The sequence below is a fragment of the Rhinoraja longicauda genome, chromosome 38, assembly GCF_053455715.1.
Source record: "Rhinoraja longicauda isolate Sanriku21f chromosome 38, sRhiLon1.1, whole genome shotgun sequence".
In the NCBI taxonomy this organism is placed as follows: Eukaryota; Metazoa; Chordata; class Chondrichthyes; order Rajiformes; family Arhynchobatidae; genus Rhinoraja; species Rhinoraja longicauda.
The window spans coordinates 12,356,805-12,382,228 of record NC_135990.1 but is presented as its reverse complement, the minus strand read 5'-3'; the positions used below and the strand labels follow the sequence as shown (position 1 = coordinate 12,382,228).

Below are 25,424 nucleotides of genomic sequence, written 5' to 3'. Positions count from 1 at the left end.
CGGGTGCTGTCCGTAGGGAGTTTGTACGTTCCCCCCGTGACCACGTGGGTTTTCTCCGAGATCTTCGGTTTCCTCCCACACTCCAAAGACGTGCAGGTATGCAGGTTTATTGGCTTGGTGTAAATGGTCCCTCGTGTGTGTGGGGTAGTGTTAATATGCGGGGATCGCTGGTTGGTGCGGACTCGGTGGGCCGAAGGGCCTGTTTCCGCGTTTCCATTTAGAACGGAGATGAGGAAAAACATTTTCAGTCAGAGAGTTGTGAATCTGTGGAATTCTCTGCCTCAGAAGGCAGTGGAGGCCAAGTCTCTGAATGCATTCAAGAGAAAGCTAGATAGAGCTCTTAAGGATAGCGGAGTCAGGGGGTATGGGGAGAAGGCAGGAACGGGGTACTGATTGAGAATGATCAGCCATGATCACGTTGAATGGTGGTGCTGGCTCGAAGGGCCGAATGGCCTCCTCCTGCATCTATTGTCTATTGTCTATTGTATCTCTAAAACTGAAAAAAGCTAAGCGTTGTAGCAGAACTACCTGCAGCTTCAACAGAGGTGCAGGAGCAGCAGCCTGAGGAGGAGGGAGTGGCCCCAGTGTTGTTGCTCTGCAGTGTGATGACCCTGTGGCTCGGTACGGCAGCCGTCTGAATCTCCTGTGCGATACCGCCCACAGAACGTGTCCGTGGAGACGGAGATGCGAATCGGACTGCTGGGAGACTGGAAAGAGGTGTGAGTGTGCTGGGTTTGCAGTGCTGTGTGCTTTGACATCCTGGAGTGCCCGTCTAAAAACGGTCTGTCGGCCAACTGGGGTGAAAGTTACAAACAAAACCTGCAGATGCTGGAAACCTGAAACAAACAGAAAAGAGTGGAAACACACTCAGCATCTGTGGAGAGAGAAACAAGGGTCAACTTTTTAGGTTGGGGAGCTTCATCAGTGACTTTCTCCAGTCACTGGAGAACCCCGGTTTCTTCCCACACCCCCAAAGGCATCTAGGTTTACAGGGTAATAAGCTTTGGTAAAAATTGTAAATTGTCCCTCGAGTGTAGTGTGTGTTAGTGTAACGAGGATCGCTGGTCAGCACAGACTCAGTGGGCCGAAGGGCCCCTTTCCACGCTGTATCTCTAAACTAAACTAAGCAGCCAAAGGCAGATAAAAAGCTGCAGAGAAGGTGGCAAGGGGGATGGACAGGACAAAGGGAATATCTATGGTAGGGTGAGGCAAGGGGGATGGATAGGACAGTTAGAAGGGGATCATGCCTTGTGGCATGTCTCGCCCTATTGCAGATACTCCCTCTCACCCGGTCTGTCCCTCCCCCCCGGCACGTTTATGTAACTTAACCCGATGCTTTTTATCTCGCATTCCTGGTTCTGAGGAAGGGTCTGCTACGTGAAACATCAATTCTGTTTGTATCTCCAGGAAGCTGCCTGATGTGTAGATTGTGGATCAAACTCTATTACAACCTCAGCCCTCCTGCCCGACCCCATCAGCTCCCCCACCTGCCCCTAGTGCCCCCCCCAAACCGACCCAGTCTCTCCAACGTAACCCCTGACCCCCTCCTGCTCAACCCCTGACCCCCTCCTACCCAACCCCTGACCCACTCCTACCCACCCCCTGACCCCCTCCTACCCACCACCTGAATTCTCCTACCCAACCCCTGACCCCCTCCTACCCACCCCCTGACCCCCTCCTACCCAACCCCTGACCCCCTCCTACCCAACCCCTGACCCCCTCCTACCCAACCCCTGACCCCCTCCTACCCAACCCCTGACCCCCCTACCCAACTCCTGACCCCCTCCTACCCACCCCCTGACACCCTCCTACCCACCCCCTGACCCCCTCCTACCCACCCCCTGACCCCCTCCTACCCAACCCCTGACCCCCCTACCCAACTCCTGACCCCCTCCTACCCACCCCCTGACCCCCTCCTACCCGCCCCCTGACCCCCTCCTACCCACCCCCTGACCCCCTCCTACCCAACCCCTGACCGCAGCCCTTCTCCTACCAGAGCTGAGTTGTCCTTGAATATGCGTACAGCTAGTTAAGAGCTGTGTCTCGTGCCTCAACCACAGAGGAGCATGCCTGACCAGCAGAGTGTTTGCAGCCATCCTACGTTTGTTTTGCTGTGAGGAGATGGCACGGTGGCGTGGTGGTGGAGTTGATGCCTCATAGCACCAGAGACCCAGGTTCAATCCTGACTCAGAATGCTGCTGCATGAGTTTCTACCTTCTCCCTGTGACCGTGTGGGTTTCCTCCGGGTTCTCCGGTTTCCTCCCACATTCCAGAAACATGCAAGTTTGTCGGTTAAGCGGCTTCTGTAAATTATCCCTAGTGTATAGGGTAGAACTAGTTCAAGGATTTTATTCACAAAATGCTGGAGTAACTCAGCAGGTCAGGCAGCATCTCAGGAGAGAAGAAATGGGCGACGTTTCGGGTCGAGACCCTTCTTCAGACTGAACTCATATTTTGCTTGGGCAGCTTACAACCCAGTGGTATGAATTTTGATTTTTCTAACTTCAAGTAACCCTGCATTCCCCCTCTCTCTCTCTATCCCTCCCCCCACCGCCCCCCTGACATCAGTCTAAAGAAGGGTCTCGACCCGAAACGTCGCCCATTCCTTCTCTCCTGAGATGCTGCCTGACCTGCTGAGTTACTCCAGCATTTTGTGAATAAATACCTTCGATTTGTACCAGCATCTGCAGTTATTTTCTTACACTAGTTCAAGGATGATTGCTGGTGGGCGTGGAGTCAATGGGCCGAAGGTTCTTTTTCCACACTGTATCTCCAAACTAAACATGGATAGCTGACGTTTCGGGCCGAGATCCTTCTTCAGACCCAAATTGTCATCTATCCATGACCTGCTGAGTTACTTCAGCTCTGTGCCTTTTATTTGTAAACCAACATCTGCAGTTCCTTGTTTCTCAATTTAGTCGTGTGCCAAGCTGGTGAGTGTGGCCCTGAACTAAATACTGACTAAATTGAGCAATTCTAGCAAATCTCTGCATGATGAAAGGATGTGTAGCCTGGGACCATTGTCCAGCTGGTGGTGAGTGTTTCAGCAGTGTAATTGTTTGTGTAGCCGCTGGAACAGGAGATGTATCAACTCTCAGCTCAGTGTGTCCGTCCGGGCCTGTCTCCGCTCTGCTGCCGGCGGCTCACGAAGTTCAACAATCAGCGGTCGCGTTTGTCCGGAATCCATACCCTGGAATGTGGTTGGGGGTTCCCTTTCCCGGGGCCTGCACTGGAATGATTCTTTCTTTTCTACCCCTTCCCCCACCCCCACCACCCCCAGGTCCCAGAATGGACCAAGCCCAGCGGCAGAGAGAAGAGGAAGGAGAAGGTGGAGAAACCATTCTACTCCGAGTCGGAGGGAGAGTCCGAGTCCACTGAGTCGGCGGACAGTGGTGAGTGATGAATGAACATTGCTGGTGCCTGACACACCGTTGTGATGGAGTCTCTCCCCCTCCCTACTCCTTGTGCTCCCTGCCATGAGCTCCTGTATAGTCTCTCCCCGCACATTACATCCATTGGCCTGCAAGCACTGGCCTGCAGCCACCATCTTAATGTTAATGTTAAAAATGAACTGCAGATGCTGGTTTATACCGAAGATAGACACAAAACGCTGGAGTAGCTCAGCGGGTCAGGCAGTATCTCTGGAGAAAAAGGATTGGTGACTTTTCAGGTCGGGACCTTTTTTCAGTCTGAAGAAGGTGAAATGAAGCCATCTTCTTCAGAGATGCTGAGTTATTCCAGCATTTTTGTGTCTTATCTTAATGTTAGAGATGTCCCAATCACAGGCATCAAGTGCTGCGGGAAGATCATCGTTTTGGTGAAAGACGCTCTTTGATCTCCCAGCGGAGCGAGCTGTCCGTGGGGGAATGTTGCCGACTGGCCCGCTCCCGACTGCAGGAGTACGTGCTGAGGGACGCACTGAAGCTTGGTGCAGCCAACGCCAAGGCCCTGTGGGGGAGGACCACAGTCTAGGGTCCTTCCGCTGCTGGACATGGGGGGGCAGAGTCCGGTGGGAACAACCCTCAAACAAGGGAAGGGATTTCACCCCAGAGGGCCACATGAGTGGCAAGGGTCAAGACTGGTGCTAACACTACCGAGTATGACACTAGAATGGACAGACAACTTATCAAGAGTTTTTGCAAAGTTTTTTGTTTTGCATATACTGTTTATTTCTAAGAAGTTTATTTTTGAAAGAGGGAATCCAAAGGAATATCGGGGGAGAGGGGAGGGGCAGAGACGAGACATGGGGTCTTCTCTCCCACCCCCCACCCCCACCACTGAATTCCCTTTGTGCGCCCTGACGCTGGAGGTTGTCCTGGGAGAAGAGGAATGTCGAACGATTGATGTTTTCCAGAGAGAGCTCGATAGAGCTCTTAATGATAGCGGAGTCAGGGGTATGGGGAGAGGGCAGGAACGGGGTACTGATTGAGAATGATCAGCCATGATCATGGTGAATGGTGGTGCTGGCCTCCTCCTGCACCTATTGTCTATTGACTCTGGTGGACGCGGCGCCCCTCCGAGACGCGGGGTAGAGCCCGAGGCGTCTGCTGAGCGTGACCGGCCGGTATCTCCGTTCGTCCGCAGAGTCCCCCACCACCAGCGAGTCGGAGAGCGCCGGCGGGATTGAGAGCGAGAGCGAGGAGGAAGAGAGCGAGGAGGAGGGCAAGTTGGAGCGGCAGAAGAAGAAGAAAGCGCTGAAGGAGAAGTGCAAGCGCGGGGATAAGAGCGAGGACAGGTAGGTGGGGATGTGTGCCGCGCGCGGGGTCCAGGCGCAAGGGGCAGCTACCTCCTGTAACCGAGGGAAGGAGGTCCCAAATAACAGAGAAACTCAGAGAAACACCCCACCCCTCCCCGCACCTCTCCCCTCCACCCCCCCCCCACCCCCACCGTGCTATACAGGCAGTTTTAGAAGTTTAGTGATATAAAATATAATAATCTTTGAAAGATTGTGAGGGAGTTCACGGCTCTCGGGGCAGAAGGGAACTAAAATCTACAGCAAGGCAGATGCAATTTCAAGGCTATATTTCCTTTCCTTCATGATCTTCCTAATCCTGTTCCTTCCCATTCCCTCCACCAAAACGAATTCCAGTCGAGCAGTCAAAATGTAGAAGTGAGGAACTGAAGATGTTGGTTTTGTACCAAAGGTAAGACACAAGGGGCTGGAGTAACTCAGTGGGTCAGGCCGCATCTCTGGAGAACGTGGATAGACGACGACTCAGGTCAGGACCCTTCTTCAGACCTGTGAAGAAATGTCACCCTATCCCTTTTCGCCCAGAGACGCTGCCTGAGCCGCTGAGTTACTCCACCACTTTGTGTCTGTCTCTGGTACCCAGGTGCTCCCCGACTTACGATGCTCTGACTTGCGACATTTCGACGTTGCGATGGGGCAAACGCTGGGCAACGGCAGCGAGCCGCAGCACGCTTACAGCCACGTGATCAGGTGTATTCAATGCATTTCGACTGACGACATTTTCGGTTTGCGATGGGTTTCTCTGAACGTGACCCCCATCGTAAGTTGAGGAGTGTCCGTGTAAACCGGCATCTGCCGTTCCTTGTTTCTGCACGAGTGGTAACCTCCCTGTTTTGTTTGCCAGCGGGCAGAGTGAAGGCGAAGACGAGGGGCAGAAGCGCAAAGAGGAGGAGTCGAGTTCTTCGTCACCTTCCTCCTCGGAGGACAGTTCATCGGAAAACAGCTCCTCCGAGTCGGAGCCAGAGGAGAACTCGGACTCAGATCCTGGGAAAAAGCACAAGAGGAAGGTGAGGAATGGCGAGCTGTTGCTCAGATTATCCGAGGGGAGCCCCGGTTAGTCACGGCACACGACTAATGGGATTATGGGATTAATATTGTCACGTGTACTGCGTTCCAGTGTAAGCTTTTAATGTTGGAGGTTGTGGGTTCAAATCCCTCCAGGTCCAGCCACTAACGTGAATCAAGTAAAGCTGGAAATTAAGAAGGGTCTCGACCAGAAACGTCACCCATTCCTTCTCTCCAGAGATTTCGTTTAGTTTAGTTTGGAGATACAGCGCGGAAACAGGCCCTTTGGCCCACCGGGTCCGCGAGGACCAGCGATCCCGGCACATTAACACTATCCTACACACACTAAGAACAATTTTAACATTCACCAAGCTAATTAACCTACAAACCTGTATGTCTTTGGAGTGTGGGAGGAAACCGAGGATCTCGGAGAAATCCCACGCAGGTCACGGGGAGAACGTACAAACTCCGTACAGACGGCGCCCGTAGTCGGGATGGAACCCGGGTCTCCGGCGCTGCATTCGCTGCAAGGCAGCAACTCTACCGCTGCGCCGCCGTGACGCCCTAAAAAAGATGCTGCCTGTTCCGCTGAATTACTCCAGCTTTTTGTGTCTGTCTTTGGATTAAACTAGCCTCTGTAGTTCCTTCATACACGAAGCTGGGGATTTGATTGATTGAGATACACAGCATGGAAACAGGCTCTTTGGCCCATCGAGTCCACACTAACCATCGCTCGCCCGTTCACACTATGTTATCGCACTTTCTCATCCACTCCCGGCACACAAGGGGCAATTTACAGAGGCCAATTAACCTACAAATCTGCACGTCTTTGGGATGTGGGAGGAAATGAGACCACCTACACAGTCGCAGAGAGAACACGCAGACTTCAGACAGACAGCACCCGAGGTCAGGAGTGAACCCTGGCCTCTGGCGCTGGGAGGCAGCAGCTCTACCCGTGGGGTAGAATTTCCATGACTGGTTTTGGGAAGGGCCGGACACCTTGATGGGTCAGGCCATCGTGAGGGTCTCTTTGAGGTGAACTTCCTCCCATTCATCATAACATTGGAAGGGGAATCACTGCGATCCCCAGGAATACCATGAAAACAAACACGGTTGGGCAGCACCAAAACAGGCCCTTCGGCCCATCGTGCCTGTGTTGTCCGTTAGTAACCCTATCTGTTATTCCGTTCTGCATCTGTCTACATCAGCCCAAAGGCGATTTCTGAGCCAGGAAAAGGAGCAGGGCAGGAGGGGGGCATAACGGAAATGGGAGAAGGAGAGATTTGCTCCAGGATGTGACAAGCCTGTTTCTTTCCTTCCAGTCCATCGCCAAATTACCCTCTGGATCAGTCAAAGCTAAACAGAAGGAAATCTCCCTCCTTGACCTCGATGACTGTGAGTTTACGGCTTTTAAGAGCTTGGATAACAGCTAAGAAATGTCATTAATTGTGAAGATTTTTTTTTTTTAATGGCGATTATTGTAAGAGTGTAACAATGTAAGATTATTGTAAACGGTCAGTGCGGACAACGAAACGGTCATCAGTAGTCTGACTAACTGCGGGGAAGAAGCTGTTCCTGATTCAGGTGATAAGTGCTTTCAAGCTTTTATATCTTCTGTGCAATGGGCGAGGGGAGTAGAGGGAGTGCCTGGGGTAAAATGATTCTTGATTCTTGATTATGTTGAAACAAGGGTCCCCACCCGAAACGCCGCCTATCCATGTTCTACCTGAGCTGCTGAGTTCTTCTGTGTCTTCCATTGATTCCGCTGGCTGCTTTACCCAGGCACTGTGAGGAGTCGATGGGAGGGGGGAGGCTAGTTTGCGTAAAGAACTGGGCAGCGTCCACAACTCTGCAATTTCTAGTTGAAATTCCTTCTCTGAAGGGGTGTAGTGGCCCAGGCTTTGCTTCTTTCCAGGAAATGGTGCTGGCTTTGGAACCTGCTGGAGATGCCGGGACACTAACTCTGCCCGCCGAACGCTCATCCCCACAGCACCGGGACCAGGATCACTTCCCGCCTTTGCCGGCCGGGATCCCATCCTGCTTTTCCCCCCGGGATACAAAACCGCCCACTCTTTCCCTGTGAAAACCTCCTGCTCTTTTCCCAGGACCGTTTCCCGTCCTTCCCCAGGGAGGTGCAGCGGTAGACAATAGACAATAGGTGCAGGAGGAGGCCATTCGGCCCTTCGAGCCAGCACCGCCATTCAATGTGATCATGGCTGATCATTCTCAATCAGTACCCCGTTCCTGCCTTCTCCCCATATCCCCTGACTCCACTATCCTTAAGAGCTCTATCTAGCTCTCTCTTGAATGCATTCAAAGACTTGGCCTCCACTGCCTCCTGAGGCAGAGAATTCCACAGATTCACAACTCTCTGACTGAAAAAGTTTTTCCTCATCTCCGTTCTAAATGGCCGACCCCTTATTTTTAAACTGTGGCCCCTGGTTCTGGACTCCCCCAACATTGGGAACATGTTTCCTGCCTCTAACGTGTCCAACCACTTAATAATCTTATACGTTTCGATAAGATCCCCTCTCATCCTTCTAAATTCCAGTGTAAACAAGCCTAGTCGCTCCAGTCTTTCAACATACGACAGTCCCGCCATTCCGGGAAATAACCTAGTAAACCTACGCTGCACGCCCTCAATAGCAAGAATATCTGTCCTCAAATTTGGAGACCAAAACTGCACACAGTACTCCAGGTGCAGTCTCACTAGGGCCCTGTACAACTGCAGAAGGACCTCTTTGCTCCTATACTCAACTCCTCTTGGTAGAGTTGCAGCCCCACAGCGCCAGAGGAGCTTGACTACGGGTGCTGCCTGTACGGAGTTTGTACGTTCTCCCCGTGACCTGCGTGGCTTTTCCCCGGGTGCTCCAATTTCCTCCCACACTCCAAAGACGTACAGGTTTGTAGGTTAATTGGCTTTGGTTAAAATTGTAAATTGTCCCCAGTGTGTGTAGGATGGTGTTAGTGTACGGGGATCGCTTGTCGGTGCGGACTCGGTGGGCCGAAGGGCCTGTTTCTGTGCTGTATCTCTAAACTAAACTAAACTAAAACTCATGACATGAGATGGCTTGCTCCTTTCCCAGGATCACTTCCTACTCATTCCCTGTCAAAAGTTCCCACTTTTCTCCCAAGGAGAAAAGGACTTTGCCAAGGACTCTTTCCGCTCTTCCCCAGAGTCAGTTGTACAGTTGTACAGGGCCCTAGTGAGACCGCACCTGGAGTACTGTGTGCAGTTTTGGTCTCCAAATTTGAGGAAGGATATTCTTGCTATTGAGGGCGTAGGTTTACTAGGTTAATTCCCGGAATGGCGGGACTATCATATGTTGAAAGACTGGAGTGACTAGGCTTGTATACACTAGAATTTAGAAGGATGAGAGGGGATCTTATCGAAATAAGATTATTAAGGGGTTGGACACGTTAGAGGCAGGAAACATGTTCCCAATGTTGGGGGAGTCCAGAACAAGGGGCCACAGTTTAAGAATAAGGCCATTTAGAACGGAGATGAGGAAAAACTTTTTCAGTCAGAGAGTTGGGAATCTGTGGAATTCTTTGCCTCAGAAGGCAGTGGAGGCCAATTCTCTGAATGCATTCAAGAGAGAGCTAGATAGAGCTCTTAAGGATAGCGGAGTCAGGGGGTATGGGGAGAAGGCAGGAACGGGGTACTGATTGAGAATGATCAGCCATGATCACATTGAATGGCGGTGCTGGCTCGAAGGGCCGAATGGCCTACTCCTGCACCTATTGTCTATTGTCACTTCTCACTGTTTTGATTTGATTCTCAATCTCTTGGTACACCTCCTGTTTCCTGGAATGGCTCAATGGGTTCTCTATTATCACTTTTGCCAAGCAAGTCTATCGATATTACATTAGCACAACTCCCCCCCCCCCCCCCCCCGTATAGTACAGAATGTACAGAACAGACCACCGAGAGGTGCCATTTTGGACCCATTTTACATTCCCAGGTGTAGCTGGCCACAAAGGCCCATTGCAGCCATCTCCTCCATTACGGCCCACCCACACATACTCTGGGAGCACCCCTCCCTCCCCACCCCTCCCCTCCCTCTCTCCCTGGGGGAGGCTGTCTCTGGGACACCCTGGGGTGCTGCTTCCTCTCCTTTTTTTTAAATCAAAAATATTTATTCAAATATTAAAATAATATATACAATACAATAAAACCAAAACAGAACCCACCACCAGAATACTATACAAACAAATATACCAATTGAAACTATTATACAATTATATTACAATCCCCATCCAGGATACATCCAATCCCCCGCGGTGCCCAGCGGTCCCGGAAATCCTCCAGGGTGCCCGTGGACAGCGCGTGGTCCATCTCCAACACCACCCGGGCATGGACGTAACCCCAGAAAAGGGGAAGGCAGCCGGCTCGGGCAGAGCCCTCTTCCGCCTGGCGCCGTGACTCGCAGATGGCCAGCTTGGTCAGGCCCAGGAGCAACCCAACCAGGACATCTTCAGCCCCCCCACCCTCTCCCCTACGCACAGGGTGTCCAAAGATGAGGGCGGTGGGTGAAAAGTGCAGCCAAAAGGCAAGGAGCAGCCCCTTTAGATATTGGAACAGGGGCTGCAACCTCACACACTCCATGTACACGTGGTACACGGACTCTTCCAACCCGCAAAAGTGGCAGGCGGCTGGCGAGTCTGTGAACCGCGCGAGGAACAGGTTGCAGGGGACTCCTCGGTGCAGTACCCTCCACCCCAGGTTCCCGATGGAGAGGGGCAGAATCCCTGCGTAGAGGGACTGCTTCCTCTCCTTGGACAGTGTTGGTTTCCTGAGCTCGCTGTCCTTGGTGCTGAAACCCAGCTGCTGAAACGTTGGACAGCTCCAGAGCAACCAGCCCTGCGCACTAACGCCAATCACAGTCTGAAGTAGGGTCTCGACCTGAAACATCACCCATTCCTTTTCTCCAGAGATGCTGCCTGTCCCGCTGAGTTACTCCAGCAATTTGTCTCTATCAACACCAACTACAGACCTCTTGTTCTGGAGATTTTAATTTTTGATTCCCATAACATTTTAATACTTCAATCTCCTGAATTTAGGCAAGCATTTATTTTACTAGATTTTGAGCTTTAGTCATAGATACCAGGTGAAGCACCATAACGATGGGAAAAGAGGTGGGAAATGACATACAGTGTAGACCTTAGAGATACAGCATGGAAACTGGCTCTTCGGACCACCGATTCCACACCGACCAGCGATCACCCTGTACACTAACACTATCCTCGGGAAAATCTACAAGTTTTTAATTTACCAAAGCAATTAATCTACAAACCTGTACGTCTTTCGAGTGTGGGAGAAAACCAGATCACCTGGAGAAAATATATGAGGAAAGATTGGAAAGACTAGGCTTGTATTCACTGGGGTTTGGAAGGATGAGAGGGGATCTTATAGAGACGTATAACATTATAAAAGGACTAGACAAGCTAGATGCAGGAAAAATGTTCCCAATGTTGGGGCAGTCCAGAACCAGGGGACACGGTCTAAGAAAAGGGGAAGCCATTTAAAACTGAGGTGAGAAGAAACTTTTTCACCCAGAGAGTTGTGAATTTGTGGAATTCTCTGCCACAGAAGGCAGTGGAGGCCAATTCACTGGATGAATTTAAAAGAGAGTTAGATAGAGCTCTAGGGGCTAAACAAGGGATATGGGGAGAAGGCAGGCACGGGTTACTGATTGTGGATGGTCAGCCATGATCACAATGAATGGCGGTGCTGGCTCGAAGGGCCAAATGGCCTCCTCCTGCACCAATTTTCTATGTTTCTAAACCCCACACAGTCACAGGGAGAACACGCAAACTCCGTACAGGCAGCACCGGCAGTCAGGATTGAACCCGGGTCTCCAGCGCTGTAAGGCAGCAACTCTACCGCTGGGCCACCCTGTATCAAGTGTACAGTCATGCACTTTGGAATAAGGAATAAAGGTCTAGATTCTGACAGTCAGAATCGTTTTCCCATGGTGGAAATGTCAAAGACTAGAGGGTATAGCTTTTCGATGAGAGGGGAAAGTAAAGGAGATGAGCAGAGCAGGTTTTTTGGTCAGGGAGTGGTGGGGCATGGAAAGTGGTGGTGGAGGCAGATTTGATAGTGGTGCTGAAGAGGCTGTTAGATCAGCACATGGATGTAGAGGCAATGGGGGATATGGATCATGTTCAACTAGGCATCATGTTCAGCACGGACATTGTGGGCCGAAGGGCCTGTTGATGTGCTGCACATGTTCTATGTGCTTACTCACAAGTAATAATATTGACTATAATTTAAAATTTAATGTTTTCTTCTATTCATTTTCATCTTCATCAGCTTACTACAGATAAATATATCAATCAATATTTCTTAAACCAAATAATAAAAATTGATTGTATAAGAACATTTATATTTGGACCTGTATATGTATAGGAAAGGTTTAGAAGGATATGGGCCAAACGCGGGCAGGTGGGACTAGTTTAGAGATACAGGGTGGAAACAGGCCCTTCGGCCCACCGGGTCCGCGCCGACCAGCGATCCCCGCACATTAACACTATCCTATACCCACTAGGGAAATTTTTTACGTTTACCAAGCCAATTAACTTACAAACCTGTACGTCTTTGGAGTGTGGGAGGAAACCGAAGATCTCGGAGAAAACCCGCGCAGGTCACGGGGAGAACGTACAAACTCCGTACGGACTAGTGTAGTTGGGGCATCTTGGTCAGCATGGGCAAGTTGGGCCTAAGGGCCTGCGACCGTACTGTATGACTATGATTTTCTGAAATGTTACAAACTAGACTGATTTCTAATAGAGTCATTTCTCAAACTATTGGGATCAGCAATTATTTCAAACCTGCGATGGTGATGGGTGTTGTTGAAAACCATCATGAAAGCTTGGTCAACTCTAATGCCCTTTGCGGTTGCCTGAGTTGATGTGTGCAGGTCAGGATAAGGGGCATGTCCTGTGTATCCAGACCTGTCACTGCGCATGAAAAGACACCAAATGCTGGAGTAACTCGGCGGGTCAGGCAGCACCCTTGGAGAACATGGATAGGTGACATTTCAGGTCAGGGCCCTTCTTCGGGTCTGAAGAAGGTTCCAAATCCGAAACGTAACCTATCCATGTTCTCCAGAGATGCTGCCTGATCTACTGAGTTACTCCAGCACTGTGTCTTTCCATGGTAAACCAGCATCTACAGTTCCTTGTTTCTACACTGTCACTGCACATGGTCAGGCTTGTCTGTCTCTGTGTGTCTGTGTCTGCGTCTGTCTGTGTGTCCATCTGTGTGTGTCCGTGTGTGTGTGTCCGTGTGTGTGTGTCTGTGCGTGTATGTCCGTGCGTGCGTGTCCGTGTCTCTGTGTCTGTGTCCGTGTCTCTGTCCGTGTCCGTGTGTGTGTCCCCGTGTTCATGTGTGTGTGTCCGTGTCCATGTGTGTGTGTGTCCTTGTCTCTGTGTGTGTGTGTCCGTGTGTGTGTGCGTGTGTCCGTGTGTGTGTGTGTCCGTGTCCGTGTGTGTGTGTCCGTGTCCATGTGTGTCCGTGTGTATGTGTGTCCGTGTGTATGTGTGTCTGTGTCCAGGTGTCCGTGTTCGCGTGTCCATGCGCCGGTGTCAGTGACTCCATGTCTGTGTCTCCGTGTTCGTGTGCCCGTATCCGTGCGTGGACAGTTATTCACAGGGGAGTGTTTGTGGCAGCGATGTTTCTTCAGCCTAATTGTTAACTTTCTCTCTCCCGACTTTTTGCCTTTGACAGTCAGCGGCCCCTCAGTCCTTCCAACCACTCCATCGCCCAACACGTTCTCCAAGAGTCTCAACCTGGATCTGCAGGGACTAACCTTGTCCAACTCCAACCTGCCTTCTGAGGTGAGTGTTTGGGTAGCTCAAGGTTCTGGGGCTGGGAGGTGGGTTAGCCACATTGATTCATGGCTCCACAAAGTGAAACATTCCTGTAACTTACTTACACGTTCACATGGAACAGAATTAGCCCATTCGGCCCATCATGTCCACTACGCCATTCAGTCATGGCTGATCTATCTTTCCCTCCCGACCCCGTTCTCCTGACTTTGTCCCTTAATCCCTGATACCCGTACTAAATCAAGAACCTGTCAATCTCCGCCTTAAAAATATCCACTAACTTGGCCTCCACAGCCTTCTGTGGCAATGAATCCCACAGATTCACCACCCTTTGTCCACGTGGGTTTTCTCCGGGTGCTCCGGTTTCCTCCCACACTCCAAAAATGTACAGGTTTGTAGGTTAATTGACTGCTGCAAGTTGTAAATTGTCCCTCGTGTACGGGGTGATCGCTGGTCTGTGCAGACTCGGTGGGCCGAAGGGCCTGTTTCCGCGCTGTATCTCGAAAGACTCTGCCAACTGCGCCAATGTGCTGCCCAGCAAGTGGGCGTAAGTAACACGGTCGTTGTGACCCAGGTGCCCCTGGCTCCCGGCTGTGGTTCAATTTATTGTCACGCAGGCAATTAAACATTGCACAGTGAAATTCATTTTGCATCCAGGGCAGTCATGTGTGGAGCCATTTTATCGAGGTCAAGAGTACCCACCCCCTCCCCTGACATCAGTCTGAAGAAGGGTCTCGACCCGAAACGTCACCCATTCCTTCTCTCCTGAGATGCTGCCCGACCCGCTGAGTTACTCCAGCATTTTGTGTCTACCTTTGATTTAAACCAGCATCTGTAGTTTCTTTCCTTACACAAGAGTCAAGAGTGTTTTATTGGCAAATGTCCCAGATAGAACAATGAAATCCTTACTTGCAGCAAGAAATCAAAGCCGTACAACGGGGGTTCCCAACCTTTTCCGTCCCGTTTACCCCTGGCAACCTTTCGAAAGGAAATTTACCCCCACTCTGATTTGTTCAGTAATTTGAGTTTACACTTCTACCATAATAAAGCAACCGACAAAGGGGAAATTAACAAATACTGTTTTTAACATTGTTATTTTAAGTTCAAATAACAATAATGGTCGGCCAAATGTACCCCCTGGGGGGTAAATGTACCCCAGGTTGGGAACCCTTGTCGTGTAGGTATGTAGGTTAATTGGCTTGGTAAATGTAAAGATTGTCCCCAGTGTGCGTAGGGTAGTGTTAACGTGCGGGGATCGCCGGTCGGTGTGGACCTGGTGGGCCTGTGTCTCTAAACTAAGCCAAAGTCCATATTCCCGCGTGTTGGTTCTACTGGAGCGGCCCACGATTTATCGTCCCGCTCTTCTTCTCGTTGGCCATCTTGTGTTGCGGGGATGGCCAGCTAAAGACGCTGGAAGCGATGCCCCCTGTCGAGCGTCCGACCGCCCTTGCACTCCTCGCCCGGTTTCCGCCGCGACTCCGTTCCGCGTCCGACGCGAGAGGGAGGTTCACCCATGTTTCCCGCCGCAGGCGTCGAGTCCGTCGCTGGGCCGCGTGAAGACCTACGAGCTGCTGCACCGCCTGACGGGCGAGGGGCTGTCGGTGCGCTACCACTTCAACCGGCGCCCCTTCAGCCCCGACCAGGCCATGGTCTCCGTGCAGATGCAGTTCACCAACAACTCCGACATGGACATCCGCCACCTCCACGTCAACGAGCCCAAGCTGCACTCCGGGATGAGGATGCAGGGATTCACCGAGATCGGTAAGCAGGCGGGGATCGCCGCTCAGCTTCCCCTCCACACGCCAACCTTCCGGGAGGGAAAGGGAGTCAATATCCTGCAGCGGAACAGCCCCTGGTGTGTGGCTGAGGGGGGAATGGCCCCTGGTGTGTGGCTGAGGGGGGAATGGCCCCTGGTGTGTGGCTGAGGGGGGAACGGCCCCTGGTGTGTGGCTGAGGGGGTGGGGGTCCAGTGGGGCGCGGGATTGATGGGAATGTGGGAGGAAGCAGTGGGACTCTCGGCCAGTCTCTAACCCACACCCCACCTCGGGGGAGTGAGGGGCGGTTGGGAGAGTGAGTGGGGGGTGGGGGAGTGATGAGGGGCAGGTGCGAGTGAGTGTGTGTGGGGGGAGTGAGGGAGGGGTGGGAGTGAGTGGGGGCGGTGGGAGAGTGAGTGAGGGGCGGGTGGGAGTGAGTGTGTGTGGGGGGAGTGTGGGGGGGGTGGGAGAGTGAGTGGGGGAGGGGGTGGTTGGGAGAGTGAGTGGGGGGGTTGGAGGGTGAGTGGGGGGGTGGGAGAGTGAGTGAGGGGCGGGTGGGAGTGAGTGTGTGTGGGGGGAGTGTGGGGGGGTGGGAGAGTGAGTGGGGGGGTGGGAGAGTGAGTGGGGGGGGTGGGAGAGTGAGAGGGGGGTGTGAGAGTGAGTGGGGGACGGGTGGGAAAGTGAGTGGGGGGGACGGGTGGGAGAGTGAGTTGGGGGGGTGAGAGATTGAGTGAGGGGGTGGGAGAGTGAGTGAGGGGCGGGTGGGAGTGTGTGTGTGTGTGGGGGGAGTGTGGGGGGGGGTGGGAGAGTGAGTGGGGGGGTGGGGGACTGGAGACTGTTGAGGGCACAATTGGATAAAAGAGAAAGGGTTTGCAGCATTTTTTGCAGCAGGTTAGAACGTGCAAACTCCGTACAGACAGCACGGTAGTCAGGATCGAACCTGGGTCTCTGGCGATGTGAGGCGGCAACTCTACCACCGTGCTGTAGTCATCCTTTCCAAATCATCTTCCCAGAAAGCGTTGATTGGGTTTACGCTACATTGCCCTCCCAGGAGCCTTGCGGCTGCCTTTTCTAGAACCCACCATCGGTTGTAAACCGCCAATGTCCTGAGCTTGTGAAGCGTTGTGCGGATGCAATCCTCTTCCTTCCTTGATGGTCTGTTCTAAGGAGATGTTGTCCCTCTTGTCCACGTCCACAGACGTCCTGCAGCCCGGTGACGTCGCCTCAGAGACGATGGGCATTGACTTCTGCGATTCCACACAGGCGGCCAACTTCCAGCTGTGGTGAGTGGCCGTGAGGTCCCTGGGCTGTACATCTGTCTCCCCGCAGACCTGTCAGCGAGGAATAGCCAATCGCTCGATGTGTGTGTGTAACAAAACCCCAAAAACGTAGCCTTCAGGGTCCCCTTTATACGTCTTCCCCTTAGCTTAAACGTGTTGCCGGGGCATGGAGTTTACCAGTCGGGACGTGATGTTGTAGCTTCAAAGAATGTTGTAGGAAGGAACTGCAGATGCTGGTTTGAACTGAAGATAGACACAAGGCACTGGGGTAACTCAGCAGGTCAGGCAGCATCGGTCTGAAGAAGGGTCTCGACCCAAAACGCCACCCACTCCTTCTCTCCAGAGAGCTTCTTCTTATCGTGTCCACAACATGCTAGATATTGTGTTTCAGCCAAAACTGAACGCAACTCTTAGCAATATCATTGTTCTCTGAGGTCCTCAGCTTTGCATTGGTGCTCCAATAGGGGACATCTCAATAGGTGCTCCATAGTTTGTGGTTCAGTGCCACATGTACAGATGACGTCTTCACTCCAGAGATGCTGCCTGTCCCTCTGAGTTCTTCCAACTTTTTGTGTCAATCTTGGTAGGATGTTGCTTAGGTGTATTTGGAGTATTGCGTGCCAGTTGTGGTCCGTGAGTCCCACGTCCGTCTCTGCAGAGATCCCACTGAGGAACAGTCAAAGAGGAAAGCAAACTTGCCTTTGCTCTCAAGGTCAGGGAAAAACGTCGATGGAAGGAGCGGAGAAAGTTAAAGACTGCATTGAATTGGAATTTGCCCAATGATTCTTTAAACCAAGATATTGGTGAGGCCGCATTTGGAGTATTGTATTCGGTACTCATCACCTTGCTGTTGGAAGGATGAAGAAGGGTCTCGACCCGAAACGTCACCCATTCCTTCTCTCCACAGATGCTGCCTGTCCCGCTGAGTTACTCCAGCATTTTGTGATACCTTCCTTTGCTTGCGGAAGGATGTCGTTAAGCTGGAAAGAGTACAGAGATTAACGAGGATGTTGCCAGGAGTCGAGGGCCTGAGCTACCGGGAGAGGTTGGGAAGGCTAGGACATTATTCCATGGAGGCTGTGGGAGGAAATCTTATAGAGGGGGGTATGATATCATGAGGGGAATTGATAGGGTCGAGGAATCAAAAATCAGTGGACATAAGTTCAAGGTGAGAGGAGAAAGATTTAATAGGAACCTGAGGAGCAACTTTGTCACTAAGAGGGTGGTGGGTATGTGGAATGAGCTGCCAGAGGAATTAGATGAGGGAAGTAACCTTCGATTTGTACCAGCATCTGCAGTTATTTTCTTACACTTTAAAAGGCAGAAGATAGATACAAAACGTTGGAGTGACTCAGCTGGTCAGCCAGCGTCTCTAGAGAAAAGAAATAGGTGACGGTGACAGAGATGCTGTCTAACCCACTGAGTTACTCCAGCTTGTTGTGTCTATCTTTGGTTTAAACCAGCATCTGCAGTTCCTTCCTGCACATTTAAGAGACATTTGGACAAATACCGGGATCGGATAGGTTTGGAGGGATTGGGGACAAATGTGGGCGCCCGTGTTCCATCGGTGTGGGAGGAGGGGCAGGGGGGTGGGAGTTGTGGGGCGGAGAAGGGGTGGGTGGGGAGGTTGAGAGAGTGGGGGTCACAGGGTGTGGAGTGGGACTCCTGGGCATGGTGGGGTGTGGGGTGGGGGGGGCAAGGCAGAGGGTGTTGGGTTGCAATGCTCGGGACGGAGGGACGGGGGTGGAGTGCGGATGGCGGGCAGGAGTGGGATGGGGACCGTGCCCGGTGCGGTGGGTGCGTCCACTCCTGGTGTGGTGTGTCGCCCAGTTCTCTCAGCGCTGAGTCTCCCTCTGGTGCTCCGGTCACGGCGGGTATCTCCCCATGTATGGTGGACGTCTACCCCAGTGCTACCGGTGGGCTGTATCCTGGCGTGGTGTCTCCCCCGGTGCTCCCGGCCACGGCGGTCTTCCCGCCCGGTTCTCCCGGTCACGGTGGGTGTCTCCGGGTCGCGGGTGGGCGTACGCTGACGGTGTCCCCCGGTTCTTGCAGCTCGCAGACCCGGCAGTTCTACATGTCGATCCAGCCGCCCGTGGGGGAGCTGATGACGCCCATCTTCATGACCGAGAACTCGTTCAAGAAGGAGCAAGGTGAGAGTCTACCCGGCGACAGGCAGTCTGAGCAGGAGAGGCCTGGCGGGGTCAACACCACTCGCGCCAGTTTGTAGGGTGGACTCCATCCGGCCCAGCTCCCACTCCAGTCGAGGTGGTCACGGGAACCGGCCTCTATCCCCTAGATAGAGCTCTTAAGGATAGCGGAGTCAGGGGGTATGGGGAGAAGGCAGGAACGGGGTACTGATTGAGAATGATCAGCCATGATCACATTGACTGGCAGTGCTGGCTTGAAGGGCCGAATGGCCTCCTCCTGCACCTATTGTCCATTGTCTCTATTATCTATCATTACCTCTCGATACGATACGATAGAACTTTATTTATGCCAGGCGGGAAATTGATCTGCCACCTGTCATAAAACACTGCAAGATACACGAAACATGAAATTAAAGTGACGTGTGGAGAGGATTGGGGGTGTGCAAAGATTGGGGAGAGAAGGGTGAGTCAGTCTCAGTGACAGAAGGGGGAGGAGTTGCACAGTCTGATAGCTACAGGGAAGAAGGATCTCCTGTGGCGTTCTGTGCTGCATCTTGGTGGGACCAGTCTGTTGCTGAAGGTGCTCCTCAGGTTGACCAGTTTGTCATGGAGGGGGTGAGCTGTATTGTCCGCAGTTTGAGGAGCATCCTCCCCTCCAAGACCACCTCCCGTCAATCCAACTCCAACTCCGCCCCCGGGGCGGAGCCTGTCAGCGTCTGTGGCGCAGTGTGAATGCTGGCCTTGTCCTGGTTCCGGATGCTCCACGCTGATTTTAATTTCCCCTCCCCGGTCTGGTAACACAAAGGGGAATCTCCTCACTCCTTGTGAGCTTCCTCCTCGGGTGGAACCCCTTTCACCCAACATAAACCAGCCAGTCAGTATTCCGTCAACAAGAGGAACTGCAGATGCTGCTTTACCAAAAAGAGGCACAAAGTGCTGGAGTAACTCAGCAGGTCAGGCAGCCTGAGGACATGGATCCACAATGTTTCAAGTCAGGACCCTTCTCCAGACTGATTGTAATAGGGGGGAGAAAGCATAAAACCCCACATTTCATGTACCTTCTCTCCTTATCTCATGGTTTATCCTCTCCTTTTCATCTTGGCCATATGCCAATTAACTCCCTTCACTTGTATCCACCTATCACTTGCCCCGGTTTGTCCCACCCTTTCCTCATTCCAACTTTCTCCCCCCTACTACAATCAGCCTGAAGAAGGGTCCTGACCCAAAACGTCACCTTATTCGCCAGAGATGCTGCCTGACCCATTGAGTTACTCCAGCACGTAGTGTTTTTTGCTCAAGGTTCCTGCACCTGCAGATCCTTGTATCTACTATAGCTTTGGACTGGACAGGATTCCAGTCTCCAGCCAGTGTGACTGACTCACACCTGAAGCTTTGAGCCAGCAGGTGATCGTGAGGTGAGATTTTAATGTGCAGTGGAGACTAGCCTTGACATTAATCCCTACGTCCTGGGAATTAACCAACAAGAAAAATGAGCAAAACTCAAAGTTTTGGAGGAACTCAGCGGGTGTGGAAGGAATAGGCAGATGACGTTTCGAATCGGGACCCTTCATGTCTATTATTAATCCTCTGGTTCTCTTCTTTGAACAGAGAACCAATCTTTACTATTAGCCTTTAGACTTCAGAGATGCAGTGTGGAAACAGGCCCTTCGGCCAACCGAGTCCGCACTGCCCAGCAATCACCCCAGGCCCCCTGTCTCACACTAGGGACAATTTACAATTTTACCAAAGCCAATTAACCTACAAACCTGTACGTCTTTGGAGTGTGGGAGGAAACCGGAGAGAACCCACGCGGTTATAGGGAGAAGGTCAAACTCCGCACAGGCAGCACCCGTGGTCAGGATAGAACCCGGTGTCTGGAGTTGTAAGGCAGCAGGTCTACCACCGTGCCACGCAATCATTTCCCCTCGAAGGTAGACACAAAATGCTGGAGTAACTCAGCGGGTCAGGCAGCATCTCAGGAGAGAAGAAATGGGTGATGTTTCAAGTCGAGACCCTTCTTCAGACCCGAAACGTCACCTATTCTCTCCTGAGATGCTGCCTGACCCGCTGAGTTACTCCAGCATTTTGTGTCTACCTTCGATTTAAACCAGCATCTGCAGTTATTTTCCTGCACACCATTTCCCCTTGCTCTCCTCTGCCTGGCAGAACTTGTCTTTGTGTTTAAAATCTGCTGAGTTACTCCAGCACTTTAGTGTTTGGCTCAGGATTGCAGCATCTGCAGTTCCTTGTGTGTGTCCCCTGAGAGCAAACACTAGGATCAGCTCTCCTACCTGCCAGACCCCTGCATTTCAGAATCAGAATCAGAATAACCTTTATTGTCATCCAAAAAAAACAAGTCTTTTGGACGAGATTTTGTCACCCACAGTCCAACAATAAGAGCAATAAAATAAGCAATCACACACACAATCACAAACCGACACAAAAAAAAAAGAGAAACATCCATCACATTGAGTCTCCTCCAGTCACCTCCTCACTGTGATGGAAGGCCAGAATGTTTTTTCTCTTCCCCTGCCGTCTTCTCCTGCGGTCAGGCTGTTGTCGTTGCCACGTTCCAGGCCGCGCCGGACGGTGAAAGGTCCGCAGCGGGCCGACCCAAGCCCCGCGATCCGGGGCGGGCGAAGACGCGAGAATGCCAATATTTAAATGCTCCTAACCTGCCCCACACTAACAGGGAGCTACCTCTACCCTACCCAAACCCTACCCTGACCCCTCCCAGTCACACATAATAGACAATAGGTGCAGGAGGAGGCCATTCGGCCCTTCCAGCCAGCACCACCATTCAATGTGATCATGGCTGATCATTCTCAATCAGTACCCCGTTCCTGCCTTCTCCCCATACCCCCTGACTCCGCTATCCATAAGAGCTCTATCTAGCTCTCTCTTCCCCCTTATCCTTAAACTGTGACCCCTTGTTCTGGACTTTCCCAACATCGGGAACAATCTTCCTGCATCTAGCCTGTCCAACCCCTTAAGAATTTTGTAAGTTATGAACTTAAGAGGTTGTATTAGATTAGTGTAAGTGAGCAGTTGACAGTCAGTGTGGACTCGATGGACTAAAGGACCTTTTTCCTTGCTGCACCTCTCTGTTTATGTAACTGCTGCTCTGCCAGGTCCTCCTCATCACGAATGCGTGACAATGTTCAGTTGCATTCACAACTCCTCAGCCAATGAAGCAACCCAGACCTACATGTAGCAAGACCCAGACAACATTGCAGCATCTGCCAGATTTGTCGAGTAGCCATCACGACACAAAAGTGCCCAACAATAGCCAACAACAACAAGAGGGAATGACCTTAACTCTGCATGAAACAAGGCTCCCACTATCAGCATCTTCAGGGTCACCAATGAGCCTTAACCTCGGCACGGTGGCGCAACGGCAGAGTTGCTGCCTTGCAGCGCCAGAGACCCTGGTTCCATCCTGACTACGGGTGCTGTCTGAACGGAGTTTGTACGTTCTCCCCGTGACCTGCGTGAGTTTTCTCCGAGATCTCCGGTTTCCTCCCACACTCCAGAGGCGTGCAGGTTCGTAGGTTAATTGGCTTCTGTAAATTGTCCCAAGTGGGTAGGATAGAACTAGTGATAGACACAAAATGCTGGAGTAACAGCGGGACAGGCAGCATCTCCGGAGAGAAGGAATGGGTGACGTTTCGGGTCGAGACCCTTCTTCAGACTGGATAGAACTAGTGTGCAGGTGATTGTTGGTCACTGTGGACTTGGTGGGGCAAAGGGCCTGTTTCCACGCGGTATCTCTGAATACATTCAAGAGAGAGCTAGATAGAGCTCTTAAGGATAGCGGAGTCAGGGGGAATGGGGAGAAGGCAGGAACGGGGTACTGATTGAGAATGATCAGCCATGATCACATTGAATGGCGGTGCTGGCTCGAAGAGCCGAATGGCCTTCTCCTGCACCTATTTTCTATTGTCTATTGTCTATCTCTAAACTAAATCAGCACCACCATCTGTAGGTTCCCCTCCACGTTGCACTCCATCCTGACTTGGAAATCTATCGCTGTTCAATCATTGTCACTGGGTCTAAGTCCTGCAGCTGCCTCCCTGACAGCACCGTGAGAGCACCTTCACCAGAGGGACTGCAGCGGTTTGAGAAGGCAGCTGGCACATGGGCAAACAGGGTGGGTGATTATCCCCGGCCTTGCCAGGGAAGCCTCCTTCCTGAAAACTGAACAAGTGAAACCAAGGGTGCATGAAGGAACTGCAGACGCTGGTTTAAACCAAAGATAGACACAAAAAGCTGGAGTAACTCAGCGGGACAGGAGAGAAGGAATGGGTGACGTTTCGGGTTGGGACCCTTCTTCAGACTGTCTTCTCAACAAAACAAAGCCCAAAGTCCCTGGTACAGTGCAGGCAGTCAGTATGTTAGAGTTTAGTTTATTGTCACATGTATCGAGGTACAGTGAAAAGCTTTTTTTGTGTGCTAACCAGTCAGCGGAAAGACAATACATGAATACAGTCGAGCCCTTCACAGTGTGCAGATACATGATAAAGGGAGTAACATGAACAGTGTTTAGTGCAAGATCAAGTCCAGTAGAATCTGTTGGATGACGTTCAGCCTGGCGATGGTAAGGCCTTCAACGTTGAGCTGCAGCAGCACTAAACCTCGACAGTTGGCGGCTTTTGACGGTGCCGCCTGGCCTGGGGAGGCATGGCGTTTTGCGGTCTGCAGACGTGGCAGACATTAGTTTCGCTTTAAGGGCTTGTGAGCCTGTAAGCTACTCGTGGGGGAGGCCGCGCAGAGGCTGTCTTTGTCTCCTCCAGTAGCGATGAAGAGGTGGGGTCTCGTGGACAGTGCCTCTTGCGAGTGTGGGGACCCAACACACAGACAGTGGAGCACATGGTCACCAGTTGCCCCAAATACCGCCCACCGAATGGTGAACGAGGTCTGATTGACCTGGACGATGACACGTTAGCCTGGCTCGCCTCAACGGAGCTGCAGGTCTAAAAGACATACGACAGAAGAAGAAGAAGTCCAGTAAAGTCCAATCAAAGATAGTTCGAGGGTCTCCAATGAGGTAGATATTAGCTCTGGACTGCCTTGTTGTTGTTGGTGGGATGGTTCAGTCGCCTGATAACAGCTGGGAAGAAACTGTCCGTGAAGTAGTTGGGGGGTTGGCATGTCTTGCCGTTCCCGGTGGGGAGTGAGGGGTTTGGAAGTCAGTCCCTGGACCTGGGACTGTCTGCAGACACTGAGGTAAAACCCACCCTCCCCATACACGACAGGGACCCAGCTCGCTGTCACAGTAACTCGCTTTCTCTTACCTCATTGCACTTTGTTTCCCCCTCTTGCTCTCGTAGAACAGCTGTTAAACACCAGCACCGGTAAGTAGTTGCCCGGCAAGGCTCAGTGCCTCCCCGTGGATGTGACATCCTCCTCACACTGCCGCTGTGTTTGTAATGTCTGTGCGTCATGGTCCTCGAGGAGCACCTTGTCCATACTCTGCCCAGCAGGGTTCTGTTTCCCTCCCTTTCCCCAGATGGTGTAGGGAACATGTGGATGCGGTGATTCCACGTCGCAGAAGCATTGCATCGCTTGTGCATGTGTCGATGTGAGGGAAATGGTGCATGCTTGCTTGGCTGCTCCCTTTCCCCAGCCTTAAAGGCACTACTACCCCTGACAGACAGTGCACCAGAACACCAGAGAGCAGGGACATGCCTCCTTCCAGAGCACTCCCTCACACACGCGCACACACACACAGTCACCAACATAGGCACACGCACACACACACACTCACTCACACACACACGCGCGCACACACGCGCGCACACACTCACACACGCACACACATCCCACACACACACACACACCCGCATACACACACACACACCAACATAGACACACACACACACTCACACACACACACACTCACATACACTCACATACACACCTACACTCACACACACACACCAACATAGACACACACACTCACACACACACACACACACATACACACACACACACACTCACATACACTCACACACACACACATAGACACCAACATAGACACTCACACACACACACATACAGACACCAACATAGACACACACACACATACACATACAGACACCAACATAGACATACACATACACATACAGACACCAACATAGACACACACACACACTCACACACACACACGCATACACACACACACACATACACACTCACACACACACTCACACACACACCCGCATACACACACACACCCACACATAGACACCCCCACACACCCCCACACACAGACACCAACATAGACACACACACACACACACCAACATAGACACACACACACACCCCCACACACACACACCAACATAGACACACACACACACACACCCACACACAGACACCAACATAGACACACACACACCAACATAGACACATATACACACACACACACCAACATAGACACTCACACACACACTCACACACACTCGCATACACACCTACACTCACACACCCACACACAGACACCAACATAGACACTCACACACTCACATAAACACACATACACACACACACTCACACACATACACTCACACACACATACACACATACATAGACACTCACACACACACACACCAACATAGACACACATACACAGACACCAACATAGACACAC

The 25,424-nt window shown here is 51.9% G+C and overlaps 2 protein-coding genes across 3 annotated transcripts in view; both read left to right on the top strand.

Moving 5' to 3' along the window:
• The window catches only part of LOC144610936 (cytoplasmic polyadenylation element-binding protein 1-like), a 191,239-nt gene that overhangs the window by 61,862 nt on the left and 103,953 nt on the right, over positions 1-25,424 (top strand). The window lies entirely within an intron of this gene.
• The window catches only part of ap3b2 (adaptor related protein complex 3 subunit beta 2), a 115,119-nt gene that overhangs the window by 79,838 nt on the left and 9,857 nt on the right, over positions 1-25,424 (top strand). The window contains exons 18-26 of one of the 2 annotated variants that reach the window (XM_078429952.1): positions 3,281-3,392; positions 4,585-4,735; positions 5,595-5,757; positions 7,078-7,150; positions 13,491-13,600; positions 15,121-15,352; positions 16,544-16,628; positions 18,678-18,775; positions 24,103-24,126. In XM_078429952.1, coding sequence (XP_078286078.1) covers positions 3,281-3,392; positions 4,585-4,735; positions 5,595-5,757; positions 7,078-7,150; positions 13,491-13,600; positions 15,121-15,352; positions 16,544-16,628; positions 18,678-18,775; positions 24,103-24,126 — 1,048 coding nt within the window. The remainder of the gene's footprint in view (positions 1-3,280; positions 3,393-4,584; positions 4,736-5,594; positions 5,758-7,077; positions 7,151-13,490; positions 13,601-15,120; positions 15,353-16,543; positions 16,629-18,677; positions 18,776-24,102; positions 24,127-25,424) is intronic. The other variant, XM_078429953.1, reaches the window with a different exon arrangement.